The sequence below is a fragment of the Lepidochelys kempii genome, chromosome 24 (assembly GCF_965140265.1).
Source record: "Lepidochelys kempii isolate rLepKem1 chromosome 24, rLepKem1.hap2, whole genome shotgun sequence".
In the NCBI taxonomy this organism is placed as follows: Eukaryota; Metazoa; Chordata; order Testudines; family Cheloniidae; genus Lepidochelys; species Lepidochelys kempii.
In genome coordinates this window covers 4,587,913-4,603,870 of record NC_133279.1, presented here as the reverse complement: position 1 = coordinate 4,603,870, position 15,958 = coordinate 4,587,913, and the positions used below count along the sequence as shown (strand labels likewise).

Here is a 15,958-nt window from a genome sequence, read left to right as displayed (position 1 = left end):
GGAAACCTTGCTCAGCCTGGATTCTGCTGCCTTGGCCTTTCCTAAAGCCACATCCAGCTAAGGCAGTGGCTAGTGCAAGTGTCTTCTCGCTGATGCAGAAATGGGGTGTGGTTTGCTGGCGGGGATCACCTGAGCATCTCTCGCTGAATCAATTCCCTGCCATTGCAGGGACCTGGGCACTGCTGGCACCTGGGGCTCTTGATCCAAGAGTCTCTTCTGGCCTTATGCTCTGTGAGGACTCCTTCCTCTGACCTTGGGGCTCCCTTCTCGGTCTGGGCTAGCTCCCTCCTTAAAAGGAAGCGCCACGTCTGAGTTGCCGTCACAGGATGCTTTGTCACCTGTCCCAGCCAGGCGCAGGGATGCGTGCTTGCATCCCAGGGGGCTGTGACGCTGGGATCTGCTCATTAGTTTTCCTGCGATGAGTGCTAATTTGTTATCTAGTATTACAGTAGCACCGAGAGGCCATAACAGATCAGCGCCCCATTGTTCTAGGCCTGCATGTGAACACAGCAAGAGACCGTCCCTGTTCCAAAGAGCTTTGTCTAATCAAGCAAGACAAAGGATGGGAGGGCACAGAGAGGGAAGTGACTTGCCCAAGGTCACCCAGTAGGTCAATGGCAGAGCTGCAAAGAGCCAAGGTCTCCCAGTCCAGGGCTGTAGTCACCAGACCACGCTGACTGTTCCAGCCCTCAGACCCCAGGATAGCTCTCCTCTTTAACACCTCTCCTTTGTCCGCAGACCCACCCTGTGTACCTGGCTAAGCTGATTTTCCAGATGCCCCAGAACAAATCAACCAAGTTCATGGAATCGGTGGTCTTCACGCTTTACAACTACGCGTCCAATCCCCGAGAGGCCTACCTGCTCCTTCAGCTCTTCAAAACCGCCCTGCAGGAGGAGATCAGGTAAGTGCGATGGGCACATACCATCTTGGCCTCCCTTGGCCAACCAGGGCTGCCCTGATCCCAGGGCTTGAACGCCTGTCTGTCTCAAGGAGCTGTCCGTCTGTCTCTTCCCTGCATTCAGATGAAACCGTCTCATCTGGATGCCTCTTGTATTCCTAGAACCCTCTGAGACACGTGGATGCTTACGCTCCACAGCCGTCTGGGCAAGGACGTAGGGCTAGCTCCTGTCCAAACGCCTATTGACCAGGTTATGGTGCTTATCCCCCTTAGGGGACGGCTCGCCTGCAAACAGGCATGGGATTGCAGCATGTGTAGACAGACCCGAGCTGGCTTTAATCTACATCGCTTGGGCATCGACAGCAGCGAAGACCGGCTTGTGCAGCCACGGCTGAGATCTCGGGTGCGCGCTCAGGCAGGGAGCCCGTGTGGCCATGGCTTCGCTGCTCTTGGTGCCCAAGTTAGCTCAGGTGCGTCTACGCCGGCTGCAGTCCCACCTCTGGGTTTAGTGCAGCCAGGCCTTTAGAGTCTGAGCACTGACGTCTCTGGGGGGCATGGACGCCTTCTGGAGGAGATGCCATGCCACCAGCATCCCCTTGGACTAATCTATACATGCAGGAGGTAGGCAGTGGTACCAGGAGGCAGGCTGATTCCACAGCTTGGCAGATCCCTACGGCACAATAACGGCGCTGCTTGTCTTCAGTGGCTATTTATTTGTGCTGGCTGCACCTTCGAGCCCAGATCAGTTTTTTGTCCTTTCTCACCCCCCATCCAGGTCCAAAGTCGACCAGCTCCGCGACATCCTAACGGGGAACCCCACCGTGATCCGGCTGGTGGTGAGCTTTTACCGGAATGCCCGCGGGCAGAACGCCTTGCGCCAGATCCTGGGCGGCCCCGTACAGGAGGTTCTGCAGGACAAAACCCTCAGCATCCGCACCAACCCCGTGGACATCTACAAGGCCTGGATCAACCAGATGGAGTCTCAGAGCGGACAAAAGAGGTCAGGCCTGGCCCACGCCTAGCCGTGCCACAGAGGCCACGTTGGCTTGCCCCGTGCTGATGCTTAAGGATGTCTTTCTTCTGTCCACAGCAAGCTCCCATATGATGTTAGCCCCGACCAGGCCCTGAGCCACCCCGAGGTTCAGCGTCGCCTGGACATCTCTATCCGCAACCTCCTGGCAGTGACAGACAAGTTCCTCTCTGCCATCACCTCTTCCGTGGACAAAATTCCGTAGGTAGCCCTGGGCCTGTCTGTTACAGTCAGTGAGGCAGAGTGGCCTAATTGAAAGGGTACTGGGCTGGGAGCTAAAAGATCTGGGTTTTACTCTCAGCCCCTGACTTGCTGTATGACCTGGAGCAAGTCATGTCCCTGCTCTGTGCCTCAGTTTCCCCATGTGTAAAGCAGGGATGACAGTCCCAACCTTCCTCCATGGAGCGCTCAGACCTGTAGAGGAGAGGGGTCAGGCAGGACTCTTCATGCTAGCTTAATGAATGCCAAAGGTGCTTTCAAGGAAAAATGCATCTAGCGAGTCTTGTGGGAGGCGTCTCCTGCTGCAGGTGCCTACTCGCTGATCCAGAAGTAGGGTGTGGGTCTGTTCTGACTCGCTTGCCTTTCCTGGAGTGCAACTCTCCTTTCTGCAGTTCAGATACCGGTAATGGAGAGGGAGTGGGATCTAGCAGTTAAAATGTGGGACTGGGAGTTGAAAGACCTGGGCTTCCTCCTTGCCTGACCTTGGGCAAGTCGTGCCTCAGTTTCCCTCCCTCCCCTTCCAATTTGTAAAATGGAGATAATAATCTGGGTAATACTCTGCACCTCCATACGCAGGAGAGTGGTGCCATGGAGATTACCTAAGAGAGAGCAGAGGGCTTTGAGAGGTCTCAGAGAGGCTCGCAGGCTGGCCTATGGCACCACAGGCTGGCCTCACGTACAGGAAGACGCCCCCAAAGAGCTTACACTGTCATTTAGGCAAGGTGGCCCAGGGAAAGTCGAGCCTGGCTTGGGCTTTGTTGGCAGTGGAGACGTCACTTGTACCAAGTCGCTGTTTTTGTTGCAGTGCCAGGGAGCCACAGTCACGGCCCAGGACCCCACGGTGCTCGGTGCTGCACAAACACAGAACAAAGACACCAATGGGCTTATAATGATTAAGGAGCAGATTTTTAATAGGGAGGGTAATTGGCCATTAGAACAACTGGGCTATGGATGCAGTGGATTTCTCCCAGCATCTCAAGACTGTATCTCTTTCCCATAGATCTGCTGTCCTGGGCTGGATTCAGGAACCCTTGGGAGAGGTTGTGTAGGAGACCAGTCTAGATGATTGTTAACGGGCTCTGGCCTTGGCGTATGTGACTCTAAGCCTGCTGGCTGACCTCTGCCCATGTAATGAGCCTCTTCTCTGATTTCTCTTAGCTACGGGATGCGCTACGTGGCCAAAGTCCTGAAGACATCCCTGGCTGAGAAATTCCCAGACGCCGGTGAGGAGGAGATCTGCAAGGTGCGTAGAGAACGCGGAGAGCTAGGCAAGGTGACGGCAGCTGCAGCTGGCTGCCTCTGAACATCGAGTCTGGAGAGGCGTTGGATAGCTCTCCTGCCCTCCCCACCGGCATCCTGTCAGAGAGGCAGTGTGGCCTAGTGGATCTGGATTCCAGTTATTCCAAGTCACATGCCTGCTCTGTGCTTCCATTTCCCCATCGGTTTAAGAGGGATAATCCTAGTGTAATGAGCTGGCTAGTGCATGGGCACTGCTGCCCACTGTGGGTTGCAATCAGAACTTCTGAACTGTGTTTCACGGGCCCCGTACTGTAAAGCTGTACAGTAAACTACCAGTGTGTTATAGCCTGGAACAAAGATTTAGGCTGCGACCAGACAAAGCTAGAGCCACGTAAGAGCTAGGCATCATCAGTAGTAATATTTCCCTTTCTCTGCTTGCTGCCCCCTAGATTGTCGGGAACCTGCTTTATTACCGGTTCATGAACCCGGCCGTGGTGGCACCGGACGGCTTCGATATCGTGGATATCTCTGCTGGCGTGGCCCTGCACCCTGAGCACCGGCGCAACCTGGGCTCCATTGCCAAGATCCTGCAGCACGCGGCGGCCAATAAGATGTTCGAGGGGGAAAACAGCCACCTGCGGGTGGTGAACCAGTACCTGGAAGAAACCCACTCTAAGTTCAGGTTGGTGCCATGCGATGGCGGTTGTAGCCATGGTCCCATTGCGCTAGGCACTGTACGTACATGTAGTGAGACTGCTCCTATCTCCTAAAGAGCTTAATTGAAACAAACAAGGCTGACATGAGGTGTTGTTCATCCCTCTTTTGCAAATGGGGAAACTGAGGTCCAGAGAGACAAGGTGACTTGCCGAGTCTCCTGCAGGGAGTCCGTGGCAGCGCTGGGACCAGAATCTAGGTCTCTTAAATTCCAGGCTAAGGTCTCAACCACAAGGCCAGACTTCCTTTTGCTAATGCTGCTGCAAAGGGGGGGAGGGGGTAACAGCAAAGCTTAATTGAGTTTTGAGGGCAGCTCACTTCTTAGCTAGGGACCTGGGTGGAAAAGAGGATCTACACTTAAAAACTGGCCAGGACTGTCCCTTTGTTATGTGTTTTTACAGCCGGTAGAACCATGGGGTCCTGCTCCATGGCACAGGCTCCCAGGCACTTTGACAATACAAATAAGTAATCATAATTAGGGGAGTGATTTTTTTCTTTTTTAAGCAACTGATCTAGCTACACCAGTAAAACCATAGTGTGGACTCTGTTATACCAGAATGACTGTACAGTAGAACCTCAGGGTTACGAACACCTCGGGAATGTTTGTAACTCGGAACAAAACGTGATGGGTGCTCTTTCAAAAGTTTACAACTAAACATTGACTTAGTACAGCTTTGCAACTTTACTATGCAGAGGAAAAATGCTGCTTCCCCTTTATTTTTTTAGTAGTTTAACACAGCACTGTACGGTGTTTGCTTTTTTGGAGTCTATGCTGTTGCCTGATTGTATCCTTTCAAGACCAAATAAAGTGTGTGGTTGACTGGCCAGTTTGTAACTCTGGTGGTCGTAACTCTGAGGTTCTGCTGTGCTTAGATCAGCATAACTTATGTTAGTTCCCCAAACCTGGGTGACTATCCAGTATACGCTCCTTTATACTGGTAACTGTATCCACACTAGTCTGGGGGGGTTCCATGCAACTCTTCCACCTCCCCCTCTCCCTCCCCAGCCCTCTGTCATTTCTAGCATTTGGCAACAGTTGAGAGTAATTAGCATGTGCCCCTTTGGTACATCAGGATTCAATAAGCAGATCAGAGTGAAAACGAATGTGCAATGATTAAACAGCATTCCTGGCACTCCTGTCGGCCCCAGTGAATAAATTAGTCCATAATTAAAAACCTTTTAGGCACTTAGAAGAATGCATGTGTTTGCTTCTCCACCTTGTTCTCGGGGGACAGCTGATGGACTTGGCTAATGCGGTAGTTTGCAGAGCAGAATTAAAACGGCAGAGGGTCTAGCTGTATGGGGAGCAGCACCGGGCTCCAGTCCCAGGCTGAGGCCCGATTATTGACCAGGGTCATCAGGGTTGATTTCCTATTTATAGTGTCTCTTGGGGGTCTCAGTCCTGAAAAAGCACCCACATTGCCAGGTGTTGCACAGACACAGAACAAAACGACCGTCCCTGCCCCAAAGAGTGTCAAATCTCTGGGATTTGCTTGAAGGGGCCCGATCCTGTGAGGTGCTCAGACTCCAGTGGGGGGCTGAGGGAAGACGGCACTTTGCAAGAAGAGCACCTAGAAGTGGGAGCTGTGTGTTCTTAAAGGGGCAGCAGAGGGTGATGCAGGATATGGTAACGCAGCCATGCTGCTGCCTTTCACGCCTCGTTGCTTTGGTGAGTTCTAGCCTGTTTGGGTGCCCAAAAGCACATGCCCCTAGCTAATGCATCACAAAAACCCAAAGGAAGGAGCAGATAGGCAGTAAGCTGATACAGTACACCCTCGCTATAACGAATCCCTGGGGATCCAAACCATTCGTCCCTTATAGCCAGGGGTTTGTTCTAGGGAAAGAGTCCTGCGGGGAGGTGGGGCGGGGGACGGCGGTGGCTGACTCCTCGAGCCCAGCAGCAGGAGCTCAAGGTGCAATCCGGGTTCGCTGCAGTGCAAGGGTTTGTAACTGTGAAGGGTGTTTGCCGAGGGCGTACGGTGCTGCAATCAGACCACACGAAGACAGTCCGGAGCTAGCTTGAGTAACAACAGCAAAGCTGCAGCCACTCTGCTGTGTACCCCGGATGGACTTGTACAACTCACGCTATCTGGGCTTCACTGCTGTTTTCACTCGAGCTAGCTAGAGCCACGTGAGCTCGGGTGTGTCTGCTGCAGGCACCCTTCGATTGCAATGTACGCCCCCCGCCAAATGGACCGTAGAGCATGACGGGTGCAGAACCTGCAGCCAGGAACGCCGCACTCGCCAGCCTGGGATCAAGCTAGCCCAGGAGCGTGTCTCGAAGTGCGACCTGGGCCGCAGGAAGATACAAAAAACAGTGTAGCTTTGGGATTAGCTGTTGCTTGCTCAGCAGCTGTTGCTTCCCGTCACTGGATCAATAAGGCATTGCAGTGAAATTTCCTACGGTATCACTCCTGCTTTACTCCCCTGAGGATACAGAAGAGCGAGGACTGGGCTGTGATGAATCTAAATGGCATTCTCTCTACTGAGGCTGCTGGACACAGGCAGGCCCAGTGGTTCTCTCTGGTTCTTTAGTTCTGCAGCCTGTTCCCTACTCACCCTAAATCCTGGACTGGATTCAGCAGTCACAGAAGGGACACTTTTATTCCCCCACCCCCCCATTTCCCCATAGGAAGTTCATCAGTGCTGCCTGTTCCGTCCCTGAGCCGGAAGAAAGGTTTAATGTGGATGAGTACTCGGAGATGGTAGCTGTGGCCAAGCCGGTCATCTACATCACGGCAGTGGAGCTCATTAACACCCACAAGGTGAAGGGGTCCGGAAAGGATTTGTGCGTCTGCCTCACACCCTTTGCTGCAATCGGGAGGGGAAGGGGGGCTCAAGGGCTGAAACCTTGGACCCTCAGATCAACAGTAGAGCCCGGCAACCCAGCCAGGGCCTGCGACGAATGCTGGGGTGGGGTCAGAAAACAAACCCATTTGCTCCCCGCCCAGGTCGGGTCAGCTCTGCTCCTGCCCATGGGCTCAGTGAGACCGTGGCTGCGTGCCATGCTGCCTGCCTGCCGCGGCGGGACGGTGCTGAGGCATCTCAGCGAGCTCTTTTGTGAACCGCTCTCTTTCTGCAATATCCTTTTTGACATGGGGTGACCAGTGCGCATGCTGTATTCCAGACAAGGCTGGACCGTATCATTGGTTTATATAATGGTGGGGCGCTGCTTGTCTGGAATATGGTTTTTAATCCCATTCCTTTTTGTGCTCTCCACCTCGCTCGTGTTCTCCCTCTGGTGATGTAGCTGTTACTAGAGCATCAGGACTCCATTTCGCCCGATCACAAGGACCCTTTGCATGAGCTTCTGGAAGACCTTGATGAGCTGCCTACTGTCCAGTCTCTGATAGGTACGTGCAGACCCCTTGTAAGTTTTTCAAGAACACCCTCCCCTGCATGTCTTCTTTCAAGTGAACGCATATTGCCTGTTATCCCCTCTGATAGTAGCCTTGCTACATTCCATTCACCTGGGCCAAGTAATTTACTGTGCTGGGCGAGTAACCCTCCTTGGGTTTTTGTTAAAGCCTCAACCCCTGAAGTCATGCGACTGGTAGAACCTCAGCTCACCGTCTTTTTAGAAGACCAAGTTTCTAGTCCTCATGGTTGCAAGAAAAAGCTTGACCACGTGACCTGAGTGCATTTAGATCCGGAGGGAAAGGGGGGGGAGATGCAAAGAGAACCCTATTTATATGTTCGATCTCCTCCCTGATTTTCAAAGCCCATTTTGTGGGTTTTCGACTGCATCGGGTGGGCAGTGCTGTCGTGTTCGTTTGTTTCCCATCCTTCTGATCGGGTTGGGAGGGTCCATTACTTATTTCTATGATGGTCAGGGTTATTCCTTTTCCTCCTTTGAGCTGGGAGGATTACTGATTAGCAAGGAATATGGTGGCACCAGGTACCACTCAGTGGGACAAAGCCTCAAGCTTGCAAGCAGAAGCACAGAGGGACTCGGAGTGATTTACCCCACACACAGCAGTCCGCACCGGTGGCAGGGTGCCATGTGGAACCCAGATCTCCCCCCTCTGGCTCTGATCACCCCTCTCCCCTGATGAATGACTGAGTATCTACTCCTGACTTTCTTTGGCCTTGCAGGTGAGAGCCCTCCGAACCCAGGTGACGGCAGCCCCGAGCGAGCGCTGGCCCAGCTTGGCAAGCTGGAGGTCTCGCTCACCCTCGCCAACAAGTTCGATGTGGTGGAGGCCAGTAGCGAGGAGGCAGATACAAGGAGCTTGCTGCTGAGGTGAGTGCGTCCCTCTGAACGTGGCAATCCAGCATCCAGCGAGTCTGTGGCACGTCCTCCTTTGAAAGGGACCCTGTGGCCCAAGGATTCAGTGAAGCTTTTCTGACACTCCAGAAGCCAAGCCAGTAAATGGCCATCTTGGCTGGTCTGGGCTCCTTGCTTTGCTCTGATATGTTTAAATGCCCTGACAGTGGCATCTGCAAGGAAATCTTCCACTGTTTGGCTCATCGACTTGCAGCTAACTAGCTCAACCCATCCTTCTCCTCCGCAGCCACCAAAACGGGTAACTTGTGCTGCTTTTCTTTTGTTTTAGCACCAAACAGATGCTAGTGGACGTGATCCAGGCCCAGCTGGGGGATTCCCTCTTGGAGATCTTACAGACAGCTGCATCAGAGGATCAGGTAGGGTGGAGAATAGCAGAGAGGGGTTGGCCAGCAGTGGGGGATATTGGAGGCTGGGTGAATCGCAGCCTGTCTTAAGCAGGAGGTGTTTGTTTAAAGACAACTGCTACAAATAACAAACAGGCTTTCCACCCAGCTTGAATCCCAGCTTTGCTTCCTTTGTTTACCAGGGGCTAACACCCTGCCTGGTGCTTGCTACAGCACACAGTGACCATCTACTGGCTGACATGTACACTGCAAGCACACATCATTGCAAAGGAGAGGTGCTTAACTGGAGCATATACCACAGGTGTGGCTGCCCCGTAGCGCCTCCTGCTAGTCGTGTATGCTGGTGCTGCAGGCACTCCTGGCCTAAATTTACTCCTCCAAGGTGGGCCCCTTCGGCCTTCCCCACACAAGCTGGAGTGGATGCCCTGGCTTAGCCCTCCAGCCAAGTCACCAACTAAAACTTAACCCCTTCCAGGGTAACAAGTCCAAACAAAAGGTTCTTCTTCAGCCCACCCTCTGGGCTGTGTTCCAGTCCCTTCTGGGCTCCCTATCTGCTCTGGGATAGAGCCGAGTCCCCTGCTTCTTTCACACCCTATTTCAGGGCCTTCCCCGGGAGCCCAACTTGTTCTCTGCCCTCTCCTGAGGCCCAGCTGTTTATCAGGCTGTCACCTGAGCTCAGTTAGTCCTGCCTTAGGCTGGAAGGCAGCTAATTATGGCACAGGGGCTGCCAGTGGCCTCTTGGCCTTTGAAAGGGGCAGGCCAGCCTGTTACAAGCGCACCCTGGCGTGGGAGCATGGTTGATTCCTTCAGCCCACCTGTGCCCCACCCAATCTGAGAAGCCAGAGTTCACTGCTCAGGGAGGAGACCTATTTCTGTCTGGCCTGAGGCTCGTGTGTGGTTGCAGGGAGCTGACTCCCTATGCTCTCCCCATGGCCTCCAAGTCTTGAAACCTGCTTCCGGGGATGCTGCCACAGGTGCCATGCTGATGGAAGAAATGTTCCATCTCTCTCTCTAGGAAGCCTTCCATCACCACCAGATGCGCCGGCGGGCCCTGTGTGAGGCCCAGACCCCAGACAGGTTGAAACGCAACCGCTCCCTGGCTAGCAACAGCCAGCTCTCCATGGAAGAGAAGAAGCGGAAGGTCATCCGGAACCTGCGGCGCTTGGAGAGCCTGGGGGTGGTGGACTCGGCCAATCAGTACCAGGAGATCATCAACGAGATGGCCAAGGTAGCACCCCTTGCAGCCTACCCCGGCTTAGAGAACCTAGGAGAAGGCCAGGGGTTAGGAACAGGCTCAGCTGGGACAATAACAGGATAAGCCAAAGGTGCTGGATGCATAGAGCCCATTGATGTTTGAAGGGTTCAGTTCAGAGGGGGGCCAAATTAAGCACTTGGGTGGCCAGACAGACAGCAGAGGGCTCCAGCAGACAGCGTGGCTCAAGTCCTTACTTTGGCATAGACTCCCCTGCGTGACCTTGGATGAGCATAAAGACACTAATGATTGTGCAGTGCTTGGATGTGACCGTAATGGAGTTCACGTTAGATACTGATCTGCACAACAGAGCTACCGGGGGCAGCTACTGCTGGAGGGAGCAGATGCGTTCGGGGGCCGAAGGGAATTGTTCACCGGGCCAGAGCCCGGCCACTCGAGCATTCCTCTAAGTGCTCAAAAGAGAATTCGATGCTTTAAGCCCTGTGGTCCTTGTCTTGTTTCCAGAATCCAACTGGCGTTTCAGCTTGCAGTCCGCTGTGGTTCTCACTTCAGTAAACTGGGTCCAGGCAAGGGGTTTTCCAGCTGTTTTTTTTTTTTTTTTTCTTCATCCCTGCCCATGCTCCAGGATATTCGCAATCAGAGGCGTTACCGGCAGCACCGCAAGGGGGAGCTAGTGAAACTGCGGCAGACCCTCCACGGCCTCCACTCCAAGACCTCGTTTTATGAGGAGCAAATCGACTATTACAATCAGTACATCCGGACATGTCTGGACAACCTGGCTGCCAGCAGCAAGTACGTTGGGCTATGTATGGGCCGGAAAAGAGCTCAAAGCTGTAACCGCCAATGCTTACGATCCTGCGCAGAGGGTAACTGAATGTCATGCTTCAGGGCATGAGCTGATCAGCACCCAGGGGTCAGGAAGGAATTCTTCTCCACTCTGTATGCAGCATTACATCCCTCTTTAGTTAACCACATGAGCCTTCTTGCTAGTTGGCCTCCTCTGTTCATGCAGCACTTACTTCCTCTCTTGGCTCAAGAGCCTTCTCCCCTGCATCCCTTTAATCTGGAAACCCCTCTGGCTTCATGAGAGATCAGACTCATAGGCCCAGATCTGTGACTCGAACGAGTCCGTGTAGAGCGACTCGCTGCATTTATCGCGTACCAGGCAGGCAGCTGCGTGGCTTCATTTCAGCCCCCCCCGACCCCCCGCATTCCTTTTCTTTTAAGGCTCAATGGGAAGAGCAAGAAGCAGCAGTCGCTGCATTACACGGCGGCACGGCTCTTTGAGAAGGGCGTATTGCTTGAGATAGAAGACCTGCCTGTCGGCCAGTAAGTAGCCTCACCGCCACGGTGCTGCTCCGGTCTGAAAGCTGCCCCAGTCCAACAGCCACTCAGTTAGCTGCCTGTGTGATAAGACCAGGTCATCTCAGCCTGGCTCCCCTCACTTCCCCTTCGCTGACTGTCTCAGCCTAGAGGCCGTACAGGTTGTGAAACTCCTTTTGAACCCTAGAGGGGCCTCGGGCAGGGCAGTGTAAGAGGGAAGATTATTCGAGCTGGCCAAAAATTGAGCAATTGGGAGAATCTCAGGTGCTTTCTTCCTCCGAGTCTGGTGGTTGGAATATACTCCTTGTGAAGCAGAGAATCGCCTACTGTACAACAGGAAGCAGACAGAGTGAAGGCTACAGAGCTGAGCAGCGGCAGAGGGTGGGACTAGAACCCAGGCGTCCTGATTCCCAACCCCTCCCCCCCCCCCGCTGTAACCATTAGGCAACACTGCCCTTCCAGGACAGGACTAGAACCCAGGCATCCTGACGCGGCTGATCTCGGCCTTTCCGTTGCCCTCATTTGACGCTCTCCCCTTCCAGGTTCCGGAATGTGATTTTCGACATCGTTCCGTGCGGGGAAGCCGGCAAGTTCCAGGTGAAGGCCAGATTTATGGGGATCGACATGGAGAAGTTCCAGCTTCACTATCAGGTAGGGAAGCAGCCCTGGCTCCTTCGCGGGTGGGGATGCTTCAGTGTGGAGCCTACAGCAGCCCAGACGAAGGGAGGTGGAGTCAGTGCACCAATGAGGTGACACAGCTACATTTAACTCTTGGCATCCAAGAGGCATGCATGACATTAACCCTTAGGAGTCTATGTAATGGTTGGTTGGAGCAGGGGACTAGATAGAACCCAGGAGTCCTGGCTTAGGCCACGTGCTCTACCCACTAGACCGCACTCCCTTCCCGAGCCAGGAACAGAAGCTAGGGTTTGGCTCCTGATAGGGGAGAGCAGTCTGGTGCTTGGAGCAGGAGACCTGAAATCTCCCTAGGTTCTTTTCTTGACAGCGCAGCCAGCTTGCTCCATAATCTAAGGGAAGTACCTTCTCCACTGGGCCTCAGTATCCCCAGGAATGTAAACCCAGCAATCAGTTAGCTTTAACCTCCCTAGTGGGAGCACAGCCAGGGGTGTTCTGGATGGTGAGGCTGATAAGATATCTACCTAGAATCCTTAATTTATACTAGAGTAAACACCTCTGTGGAGGAAGAGTGTTTGGAGTAGGGAATTGGTTGAGAAGATTCCTGTGTTCTATATTCCCAGCTCTGGAAGGGAGTGTGATCTAGTGGTTTGAGCGGGGTGGGGCAGGACTCCTGGATTCCATATTCCCAGCTTTGTCACTGACTTGCTGTGTATGTTGCTTCCCCCCTGCCTCAGTTTCCCCATCTGTAAAACGGGGGATAATCCCTACCACTGGCGGGGGTGTTGGGAGACTGAACGTTCATCCGGTGCTCAGGGAATTTGGGATGCCTCTGGCAATAGAATCCCAGCATGATGCACCAGCAGCAGCTCTCGCTCGGAAGGAGCTGAGGGCAGGCTCCAGAGCTGGAAGTCGAGGGAAAGATTCTCCCTTGACTACCAGGGGCGTTGGCTCGGGTGCTACCAAAGACCTGTCCCCAGTGGCGCTTTCTCCCTCCCAGGACCTGCTGCAGCTGCAGTACGAAGGTGTGGCCGTCATGAAGCTGTTCGACAAGGCCAAAGTCAACGTCAACCTGCTCATTTTTCTCCTCAACAAGAAGTTCTTCAGGAAGTAGCTGGGGGGGGGAATGGGACGAGGGGGGAGGGGGAGGGAACCTGCCAAAGAGACTTCAGGGCCAGAATCCGGCTTCTGAATGGTACCTTGCCAAGGAGAGGGGAAAACTACAGCACTAGAGGCATTGCTGTTAATTCTCTCCTGCCCAGAACTGGTACACTCAAGCTGCATCTTGTTGCCTTGGGGGTTAAATCTAGATCCCAGCATACACACGGGGGTGGGGGGGCTATTCAGGGGCTGGCGCATGCCCTGGCATAGGGTAGAGCACCCCTTACAGTTTCCCTTTTTGTTGCAATGGTCCCTAGGGGGCTTTGCAGTGGTCTAGGATGATTGGTGTGCATGTCTGCCCCATCTGCCTGCCCCCCTGCAGCTGGGGGGCTTATGCCTGATCTGCAGTCCCTTTGCGGCAATCGAGCCGGTGCCCCAGGTTCTGATTCCTTGGTGCCTTATCCATGCTGCTGCTTTGACTAGATAGGAAACACTATTACTCAGAGCTGCCGCCCACTTCCTATGAACAAGGCGATAGTTGGTTTTATTTTGCGTGTTTTTTTTTTTAACTAGGCTGAGACTTTTTAAGCATCCAGTTGCTGAGCTCTGGCTCATCCCTTCTCAGCCACAGGAGCGTGAGGTTGGAAATTTTTTCACACCTCACCCCCACCGTGGGTGACACCAGCGACAGAGCTGGTGTGAGAGCTCTTGGTCTGCACCGATGCGTGCAAATAACCCACATACCACGCATGGGTCCTTTCCCATGCAGGGTCTCTGCTGAACAGCAGCAAATCAGGGTCAGGGCTAGTTGAATAGCTGGTATCGGATCACTCATCACAAGGCGTGGTACCTGTGTGTGTGGGGGGGGGGAGTTACCAGTCTCTGGCTTTTTAATGTATATTTAACCCTTTTTTTAAACTAGTATTTTTAGATGTTTGAGTTCTGAGTTTAGTTCTCTCGGGTCACTCTGCTGGTGGCTGTTTAAGGACACTGAAGGTTTGTAGGCTGCAGACCTGGTCTTTTACATTTTTTTTTTAAAATACATTTATTGTAATTATTTTCCCCTACCCCAGCAAAAAAACCCTGGCTACCTCTGTTTTCTCAGTCAGAATTAGACTGCTCATAGAAGAAGAAAAATCCCATAAACACACCAGTGTTAGCCACCCTACAATAATAAACACAGTGTGTGGGCTGCCTGGGAGCCATTGGCAGCCCTACAATAATAAACCAGTGTGCAATATAGAGAAGCTGAAACCTAATTAAGGCAACTAACTTCATTTAAAAGCCTCCAAGGGGTTCCAATGGGGAAAAATGGATCAAAATAGCTCAGCTCACCCTGGAGCCCTGGCCAGACTGGCTCACCCATTGCAATCTGTCATAAAGTTTAGGGGAGGGGGGCATGGGCATGTCAAAATTAGGGAAGACCATGATGGTGTGATTGGTTGGTTTTTTTTGTTTTGTTTTTTGGTTTAAATCTTCATGTTCTCTGGGTGGTCTGGCAAATGGAAGGAATAGAGGGGTGGGGGAAATCATTCTCCATCTTTGAAGGATAGGAAGGAGGGTAAAAGCGAGTGGTTAACATCTGACAGGCGACTCTAGAATGAATAATCCCAAGGGGATGGGAAGTACAAACCAGGACCTCGGTCTTGCGAGACGCTCACGCACGTGTTTAAGTACGAGCGCTGTTATGGATTTGAAGCGGGGGGGAACGTCTACGCACCCCAGCCGTGGCCCAGCACTCCGTGGCGCTAGGCGCTGTCAAAACACAGAACACAAAGACCGCCCCTGCCCCCAAGAGTTTTCAATCAAACGTGCCAGTAGCATGAGTCAGTGCTTGAAGCTGAGCATGTGTTTGTGGGAGCAGGGGCGAGGCTTGCTGATGCCGGTACTACAAAGCCCCTCTCTTTCTTACAACCTTATTGACTCTGAATTTTTCTTCTAAATAACTTTTAGAACCCTATTAAGACACTAATGAAACTTGCCACCCTAGTACCAGTAACACCGCACTGCCTATTCCAAGGCATGTTCTGAGAACGCTTACAAGTGCCTGGTATAGTCAGGCAACAGAACAAGCCCGTGAATGCTTGAAATTACTTGTGTTTATAAGATGGCGTCACGGGTGGGCGGGACGCTTCATGGGGCTCGTCTTCACTGCAGAGGGAACTCGAGTTCTAACTTGAGTTCTGTCCCTAGCTCAAATTCCGTCCACACACACGCACTCACCCCCTTTAACTCAGCTTGGCTGGCTCAGCAGCTGTCGCTTGAGTTAGCACGGCTCGTCGGCTACCGCAGTTGCTTTGTGCAACTTGAGTGTAACTTAAGTGTGAGCAGCCACACTGGAGTGAGGCTAGGCGTAGCTCGAGAGGCGTAACCTGAGTCTGCAGTGACGACATCACTGTAGCTAAGGCAGTGTGATTCAGTGCCCTGGGAGCCAGGAGACTGGGGTTCTATCCACAGCGCTGCCATGGACCAGCTGAGTGAGCTTGGATGTGCCAGTTTCCCTCTGTGTAAAACAGGGATAATATAATACCTAGTTCATTATATAGATAACCATTTATCCACCTGTATAAAGCAATTTGAGATCTGTGGATGAAAAGCCTTGTGTTAATGCCATGTGTTAAAACTGGCAGGTCTCTTCCCAACAGATCTTAGACTAGATAATAGATACATAACTTAGGATGCTGGCATTTTCCATACTGATGGCCAGATCCTCATCTGATGCAAATTGGCAATGGAGCTAGGCTGACTTGCACCAGTTGAGGCTCTGTCCCAGCATGTATAAGGGTGCAGCCTTCAAAAGGCAAGAGAAATTCCCTGAGTTTGGCATTCATAGTAATGAAGGACAATTGCTTTAGCAGCTGCAGAAAATTTAGCTAAAAGTCCAGCTTCAGTGATGAACTCTTTTTTCTCCTTTGCTGACACAATAAAACCTATCCGAGTAGCAGCTGTGTT

The 15,958-nt window shown here is 52.7% G+C and overlaps 1 protein-coding gene across 2 annotated transcripts in view; it reads left to right on the top strand.

Moving 5' to 3' along the window:
• The window catches only part of IQGAP3 (IQ motif containing GTPase activating protein 3), a 37,896-nt gene extending 24,877 nt beyond the window's left edge, over nucleotides 1–13,019 (top strand). For both annotated transcript variants that reach the window (XM_073323024.1, XM_073323025.1), the window contains 14 exons: nucleotides 739–902; nucleotides 1,675–1,899; nucleotides 1,990–2,130; nucleotides 3,307–3,391; nucleotides 3,837–4,069; nucleotides 6,734–6,866; nucleotides 7,352–7,454; nucleotides 8,197–8,344; nucleotides 8,658–8,745; nucleotides 9,749–9,961; nucleotides 10,572–10,738; nucleotides 11,174–11,275; nucleotides 11,812–11,920; nucleotides 12,906–13,019. In XM_073323024.1, the coding sequence (XP_073179125.1) occupies nucleotides 739–902; nucleotides 1,675–1,899; nucleotides 1,990–2,130; nucleotides 3,307–3,391; nucleotides 3,837–4,069; nucleotides 6,734–6,866; nucleotides 7,352–7,454; nucleotides 8,197–8,344; nucleotides 8,658–8,745; nucleotides 9,749–9,961; nucleotides 10,572–10,738; nucleotides 11,174–11,275; nucleotides 11,812–11,920; nucleotides 12,906–13,019 (2,025 nt within the window). The remainder of the gene's footprint in view (nucleotides 1–738; nucleotides 903–1,674; nucleotides 1,900–1,989; nucleotides 2,131–3,306; nucleotides 3,392–3,836; nucleotides 4,070–6,733; nucleotides 6,867–7,351; nucleotides 7,455–8,196; nucleotides 8,345–8,657; nucleotides 8,746–9,748; nucleotides 9,962–10,571; nucleotides 10,739–11,173; nucleotides 11,276–11,811; nucleotides 11,921–12,905) is intronic.
• Nucleotides 13,020–15,958: the final 2,939 nt, after the last annotated feature.